General features: G+C 31.5%; 1 protein-coding gene across 1 annotated transcript; it reads left to right on the forward strand.

The window, feature by feature from the left end:
* The first annotated feature begins 5,012 nt into the window (after nucleotides 1-5,012).
* Nucleotides 5,013-6,612, forward strand: LOC107404124 (protein VACUOLELESS GAMETOPHYTES-like). The gene is made up of 2 exons (XM_060820292.1): nucleotides 5,013-5,377; nucleotides 5,647-6,612. Exon 2 carries the CDS (start codon nucleotides 5,672-5,674, stop codon nucleotides 6,482-6,484), a length of 813 nt encoding a protein of 270 aa, XP_060676275.1. The 5' UTR covers nucleotides 5,013-5,377; nucleotides 5,647-5,671; the 3' UTR covers nucleotides 6,485-6,612.
* Nucleotides 6,613-8,086: the final 1,474 nt, after the last annotated feature.

Raw genomic sequence — 8,086 nt, forward strand, 5'->3', positions numbered from 1 at the left:
GAAAATATATCACATTGTTCCATAACCTTTTGTTATTTTTAGAAAGAAAAAAATAATAATAAAAAATCTAAGTTTGTGAATAACACGTAGCTGATTTAAGCTTCTTCTTTTTCCAAGATGCATTTTACTGCATTTCAGATATTGGGGTATGCTTCTAAAGTTTGCAAAAGTGAATTTTTAAAGACAATTTCTTAGTTTATTTTATTCATTTATTGTTTCAGTTATGCAAATGTTCATGTGCAAATTAAAAATCAAGGGGAGGATGACTTTATAAGCTAGAAATATGTGGTGATCATTGAGTGCAGGAATTCTGAAAGTGCAAAGTTTTAAAATATCACCATGGTTTAAATATATGATACTGATTGGGCTACAGTTTATATTAGTTAAATTAATATTTCTTTCAAAAATTTAAGTTGACGAGGTGGATTATTATTATTATTTTTATATATTTTTATCTCTAATACTCTTCATCTCCCTTCCCTCACATAGGCTCATTTATCTTGGATATTGAATGGAGTTGTTAAGTTTTGAATTTAAAATTTTTTGAATTTTGCTGAATTTAATACTAAGTTAAATTATTATTTTTACCAAAAGTTAATTGGATGAGAGGTAAACTATCATTTTTATTTGATATATTCTTCTAACATGTTCTACAAATAAAATGTGCTTAACTGATCATTAATATTCGTCAAGATATATTTAAATGGTTTTGATTTCCAATTAAATTGTACTCAATGATTCTATGAATATGTTTGCTAACTTCAACACTGTTTAGCGAGAAGACCAATTTTTATAAGTTTTGGACTGACAAGCCATTGGAAGTTATGCCGATGAAGATAGTATTTAGATTGATGGTTCAGTGAGATGTTAAATCTTTGTTATTTTACTTGACTTAATTTGTGACCAATGGATTATTTGTATGGTGAAAAATCACAGATGAAATTTTCTAAGTCACGGATGTGTTAAAGAATATGTTGAAATCAAGACGGATGAACAATTGATCAGATTGTAATGGGATAAAAAAACTATATAACGAGGTAAAATTTTATGGTGAATATTATATGAAGTTATTCTTTTAATGATGATTTTTATTTGCAAATAGTTTATGTTATATTGTGTAATGGTGAAGTTAACTTTTTTATTTTGTATTGTTCATGCTAGGTTTTAACAATTATCCATATATGCAGAATCTAATGTAAGCGTGTTGGAGTATTGAAGGATGTCTTCTTCAAATCATACAACAAGACTTGAAAGAATTTTAATTCAAAATTATTTGGTTCAAGCAACATTATTTAGCTCAGTCTTGATTGAGTTGGGATAGTGTTAGTGCATTATTTTAATTCACACTCTGAACAACCAAATGTAGCTCTACTCGCTTGGATTAAGCATTAATGCATATCCAAAAAGCTTTAGCTGTCAACTCCCTTCTCTCCTTTTTCTAATATGATTTAGCATGCATGTTGTGTAATTTTAAAAATGTTTATTTTTATGTCGTTAGATTTTTATCAATGTCTATTAGTAATTCTTGTAACAGCAGTTTAATTTAATTTAATTTAATTTATTTAACTCTTTTTTTTTTCGGTTGTTGTTGTTGAACTTGAAGGGATCAATTGTTACTCCAATTCGGGCCCTATTAGCATCCCATCCAATTTCGGGACTCGTATATGATCTTTGTAGGTATTTGGTAAATATATTTAGTTTTCTAATCTAGTCTAATTTATAATTTTTATATTGCTTTCCCCATATCTCATTGAATTGAGTTGGACAATACTAAGATTATTATTGGCGTACTTCATCCTTGGAAATAGGGAAATGTGGCCAATAATTATGGAATCTACATTTTTTTTTTTTTTTTTGGATAAACTGGGAAGTCGACTTTACATTTTTGCTAATCTATTTAGTTTTTACATGCTACTCTTTTAAATTTATGTTCAACTAAAAACCTAATATACAAAAAGTGAGCACAGAAGTTAATTAATTCAATATTAAGAGCATCTCTAATGAAATATTCATTGGTTCTATTCATCTAAAAAACTCTATACTACATTAGATTGACAAGTAGTCTTTTTTTAAAAAAAAAAAAAATTCCAATAATATTATAGAAGAGGTTTGTTAAAAAAAAAATAATAATAAAAATTATCTAACAGATCCTCTATTTATAAAAAATTCCATAAATAGTGTGAATCCTAAATTAGCTTTTTCTCTCCCGCTTTCTCCTTATCAATTTACATTTTTTTTTCCTCTTTTTTTTCTTCTTTTTCTAGTATACTAACTCATTTCATTCAAAATTCTAAACATAATCCATTAAAGAAAAAAATTAAATATATATTATTTATTGATAAATATTATATTATTCCAGCTTTAACATCTTTTAAATTTTTTATCATACAAGTTTTAATTAACAGAGTCGCTGAAGATACTTTCAACCTAGTTGAAAGGGAGGATCCACCGTGTGCCCAGGTGAAATACATGTCCCCTCAAAGTTTTTTTTTTTTTTTTAAAAGTTAGTTTCTTTACTTTCTTTTAGATATTTTTAATTTTTTCCTTTAAATTGAAATAGTGCCCCTCTTAAATTTTTTTTCTTTCTATTATTTGTGTTTGGCTTGAATTTAGCTTTTTGTTTTCTTCAATTCGATGATCAAAACTATTATTTTTGTATACGCTTATTTTTATAAGGAGAAGTATTGGTCATCCACACTATAATCACCAATTGTAACAAAATCGTGTTTATATATACACAAATATCCACACTTATTCATTTATTTATACTTTATTAAAGTAAGTGTAAGAAGGGAAAAAACAAAAAAAAACAAAAAAAAACAAAAAAAAAAGAAGAAGAAGAAGAAGAAGAAGTAATGTCTATAGTGGAATAATAAGGATAACTATATACAAATACAAAATTGTAAAGGTGAAGAATATTTGAATTAGCTAGTTAAATATTATTTGGTACAAGAAAAAAAAGGAACAAAAAATTAACCAGCATGTGTAAGTACCAAGGGAGGAATATAATGTCTTGGCAAGGAAGTTAACCCTTGACGAAATTTTGAGATCATTGACACTTATCTTTGTTTTACATTTAAGACTAAGAGATTTCTTTTACAACATGCATCCTATATGTTTGTGAGAGACTAGAGAAGGACGACCTATATAGGTCCAACCTACTCTAATTTTTCATGAAGTTAACCTTTGACCACATTTTGAAGGCAACAAAAAGTAGAATATAAGATTTCTTACTGACAAATCAAGAATAAAGTTCAAAAAGTGGATTCAATATAAAACCACCCATCATATTATAAGCACCAATTAAGCGCTCAAACAGACCACGTAGTTTCTGTCCTTGGTCATCAACTTCTGCTGTATAGTTTCTCTCCCTGCTCATCAACCTCTGCTAATTAAGGTAATTAACTAACCAAATCAATGGTCTGTGCATCTTTTGTCTATCAAAAATCAGGTACTTAATTTTCACTAACTAATTGAAAAAAATTAGATATTGCTAATTTATCTATTAATATGATTCTTCTTCTTTGGTTTTAGACATTAATTCATTTGTGCTGTTTACCTTGTGTTTAGTTCAGAGAGAAAATAAATTGAACCGAAGGGGAAAAAAATCAAACAAATACAAAAAATAAAATTCCTTATTGAAATTTCACTTATTTGTTCTTTGTTTTTTTGTTTAATTAATTAAACTAATTGATATGTTAATTCAAATTTCTAATATAATATCTCTTGTTGCTAATTGAACATTCATTTCTGAGAAAACCATTAAATTAATGGAATTTCAACATTTTAGTCACGAGCACACAACTTTGTCAATGACAAAGTTCTGTGCTCCATTTCCAACTATCATCTTCACAAATTATGTGGGGAGTTGTTGCCGCAACACATCCATCATCCTTTACTATATATTCAATGACCTCAACCCTTTGACATTGCCTGCCGCACAAATTGAGCCAAGATTTTTTTTCAAATTATGTCGACCAGAACTCTTTGCATAATCCCTGCTACAAACCCTTGGTATTTAGGCTATTGTTTATTATGGCGGAAAAGTGGAAGGAAGGAAAAAGATGATGGAAAAGATGGAAGGAAAATACTCTAGTTATTTAGCAAGTAAGGAGAAAAGGATGAATGGAAAATTAAAGAATGTGTTTTCCATCCAAGACAATCCCTCCATATATATATACATGAAACAATTACTGAATGGAAATACATTCAATGAATACAAAATAGCAAAACTTATTTTAAATTTTTTGTTCCTTCCTTCCATTTTTTACTTCTATACAAAATAAAGAATGGAAAGTAATTTTCTATCCTTCATACCATATCAAACAATGGGAGGGAAAAATATGAACTTTTCAATCCCTCCAATTTTTTTTATCTCTTCCATTTTTCATTTTTCCTACCATGCAAGCGCATAATGTGAAAATTGACATTGGGTGTGCTTTAATGCTTCAATTGATCAATAATCACCCTCTTAATCCAGAGGTTATGATATCTAGGAAAATTTCCATAATCAAAATATATATATATATATCGAAAAAATTTCCATGAAAAACATTTGTGATAAGAGATCAAAATGCAACCTTAGATTAGTAATGTTAGAAAAGATTTAAATGAGGCTAATTTGGAACTTTTTATTGAGATGGAAATTTTAAGTGGATGGGCCTGTATTCGATCTGGTAGGCCCATCCTGCCCAATTATTTCGCCAAGGAAAACTAGGATTCTGAGTCGGAGGCAAAGTTGCAACTACTCCCTTATGAAAATTGCCTAGATAAATAGGGTTAATTATGTAAAACACTCCTACATTTTTGGGCGGGGGGAAAAAAAAAGTAAAGAGTTATGAACATATTTATTTATTTTATAATTTTTATAGAAAAAAACTATTAAATTCGTATTTGGGGGAAAAAAATTCCATAGGGATCCACGTGTGTTAGAAGATTGGAGTTGATAGCCTTTACCAAATTATTGTTCCCCAGAAAAAAAAAAAAAAAAAAAAAGGTATTAAAGTCTTGTTGACCATAATAGAAACAAAATTTGTTGAAGTCTCACTGTAAGGAGAGGAAAAAAATAAAAATTAAAAAATAAAAAGGTTGTCTCACTCCCTTTCCGTGCTATATATTCAGTCGCAACTCAACGTCACATATCCGAGTAGCACTAAAATTACAAATAGAATATCAAATTTCTTTATAGGCAAGTAATGGATTTGCTTATTCAAATAAAATAAAAATAAAAAAAGGCAGTGGATTTGCTATAGCAAAAACAGAGAAGTCTTTGAAAGGAAGCCATTAATGGTCAACCAAACAAAGCCCTTCTTCATCTACCCGGTTTTACTTTACCCTCCACTTGTCTTCACCACATTTCTGCGTGTAAAATCAACAGGTACTACTTCCGCAGCTACTAGATCTGGAATTCTGCATGTTTTTTTCTTTTTTGATGAGATTTGTATTTGTTAACCCTGTGTTTGGTTAAAGAGAAAGCATTATTCCTGCAAGCGTGAAAAATGAGTGAAAAGAAAAAAGAGCATATACTGAATGAAATTTCTGAAACACTTAATTATATGTTATTTGGTGTTGAAATTCACCATGTTGATTTGAATTTTCTTTTTTTAACAGTTGTTTATGACTAGTTTTGTGCTTCTGTTTGATCAGAACTAAGCCGAAGAGAAATTTAACAATGGAGGTAAAACATTTCATGCATAAGCATCCTTTGGTACCAAGTGAAAACGTTAATGAAAGAGTTTGGTGCTCGATTTGTGAACGTTCAATCAAGGGTCCAAACTATGCCTGTGTTCCCTGCAAGTTTTATCTTCACAAATCATGTGCTGAGTTTCCTCAACACCTGAACCATTCCTTTCATCCTGAACATCCCCTCACACTCTGTACTGCTGAACCCGGAAGAAGCTTTGGGTGTCAGTTTTGTTCCACAGCTTTCAGTAACAAGCCCTCCTACAGCTGCTCTGAGTGCAAATTCGTTATGGACACTGCATGTGCTTTGTTGGTGCAAAAGATAAATCACCCATTTCATCCTCTTGTTCTGTTTCCTAACTCTGACTATTGGTGTGATTCATGCCATAGAAGTTTCACCGATACTTTCGCCTTTCATTGCAAGGCATGCAATTTCACCATGGATTACAATTGTGCCTTGATGGATCCCATAACATGTGAAGGACATGAGCACATTCAGCATTTTAGTCATCAGCATCCAATGGAGCTTTTTGGGAAGGATGATGAATGTCGGATGTTATGCTACGCATGCTCGCTATGGCGCTCTGCTCCGATTTATGGTTGCAGAAAATGTATGTATTTCCTTCATAAATCATGTGCTGAGTTGCCATTAGAGCTAAGACACCCTTTCCACCCAAGCCACACACTCTTACTTCGTGATCTACATGGAGAAGTTTGCAATTCTTGTCTCCAACCAGATCGTAATTTCGTTTTTCATTGTAAAAGTTGCAACTTCAACTGGGTGTTGAGTGCATTCCTTTGAGCCCAACTATAAAGTATCTTGGCCATAATCACTTGCTCTGTCTCATGGAGGATGTAGATTCCAAGTTTCAGTGCAATGGATATGATACCTACTGCAAACAATATGTCATCTCCAATGATTTCAAGCATACCCAATCTTACAAGCTCCGTTGTGTGGAATGTGATTTCAACCTTCATTTACTTTGTGGTCCATTGCCATGTACCATCAAGCATAAGTGTCACATACACCCTCTAATCTTGTTTGATTTTCTCAAGGAAGATGAATCAGATGAGTACTATTGTGATACTTGTGAAAGCGAAAGAGATCTGCGAACCTGCGTTTATTATTGTCAAGATTGAAAATATATTGCTCATGTACATTGTGTGATGTCTGAGGTATGTCCACCTTCATCACTCTAGTTATTTGAGAAATGACTATTCTGATTATTCTGTTCTAACTTATAGTAATCCCTTCTTTTTTATTCTTTTTTCTTTTTTTCTTTTTTTTTCCCCATATGATTTGGATTGTACCATCAGGTTGTAAATACATTGAAGGGAAACCCCATAAATGTGAAGCTTAGAAGCGTGGGAGAGGATGAGTTGACCTTAGAAATGGATCAAAATCAAGTAATGCTACAGAACAAAAAACAACAATCAATTAAAGGATGCTGGAAAAACCTATGCCAAATTGACCTTGAGGGATTTAGTAAACAATTTAGATTTCGATGAACAACTGATATTGGAGAGATATTTTAAATGGGATGCATGGGATGCACGGTATGAGGATCAATATCATCATCATCATCAAGAAGGCGTTAGGCATAGCAATTTGGAATTTGAGCATGGTGATACAGACAGTACTGATGATATTAGTGGTCAAGGATTCTCGTCCATGAATGATCAAGACTTTGAGAAGTTCCTTTACAGGCTTGATAATGTTCATAGGCATCTTGAAACTTTCAAATTAATACCCGAGGACTTAGAATTGGCGGACATTATCCAAGTTGAAGGTTACATGGTACCTTGGAAGTTGGCCCCTGTTCTTAAAGACTTACTTACTAAACATGGAGATATAAGTGAAGGTTCAAAGCTTACTCTAGAAATGAAGAGCGTCACATTTTCCCTTCTATGTCGCGTATTGAATAGCATGCGCAAAACGAGGATTATTGACATTACGGAAGATTTGCTTAAAGAATGGTATTTCTACCTAAAATATACCAACGATTGCGGCTTTAAAACTCAGTTTATATTTCATCATCTAGAAGAAGTTAGGCGTGCTTGCTTTGGTGTTCAAGCAAGTAGACATGAAACCAACATCTCAAAGAAACTAGGCAGAAAGATCGCAAAGCTAGAAGCGAAATTGGAAAAATATAAAGTCTTTCGTGAGGAGCACAAAGAAAAGAGTAGTTTTGAAAAATCAGACCTCATGAAACAATGCCTGAGTAAAGCTTCCAAGCTGAAGTGGAATACTGCATGTGATGGTTTACTTTGATATTTCATACATATATATAATTGTAAATTTTATTTAATCTAGTTGCTTAATCTGGTTTATTAATGCAGCCCATGACCATAACAGATAGCATGGAAACAATCTATGTAAGTTAATAATTAGAATTTCAGGTCA

This window comes from Ziziphus jujuba, chromosome 9 (genome assembly GCF_031755915.1).
Source record: "Ziziphus jujuba cultivar Dongzao chromosome 9, ASM3175591v1".
Taxonomy (NCBI): domain Eukaryota; kingdom Viridiplantae; phylum Streptophyta; class Magnoliopsida; order Rosales; family Rhamnaceae; genus Ziziphus; species Ziziphus jujuba.

Bases quoted from the DNA above. Each gene is read 5' to 3' on its own strand.
- LOC107404124 (XM_060820292.1), top strand. From the start codon at position 5,672: ATGGAGGTAAAACATTTCATGCATAAGCATCCTTTGGTACCAAGTGAA.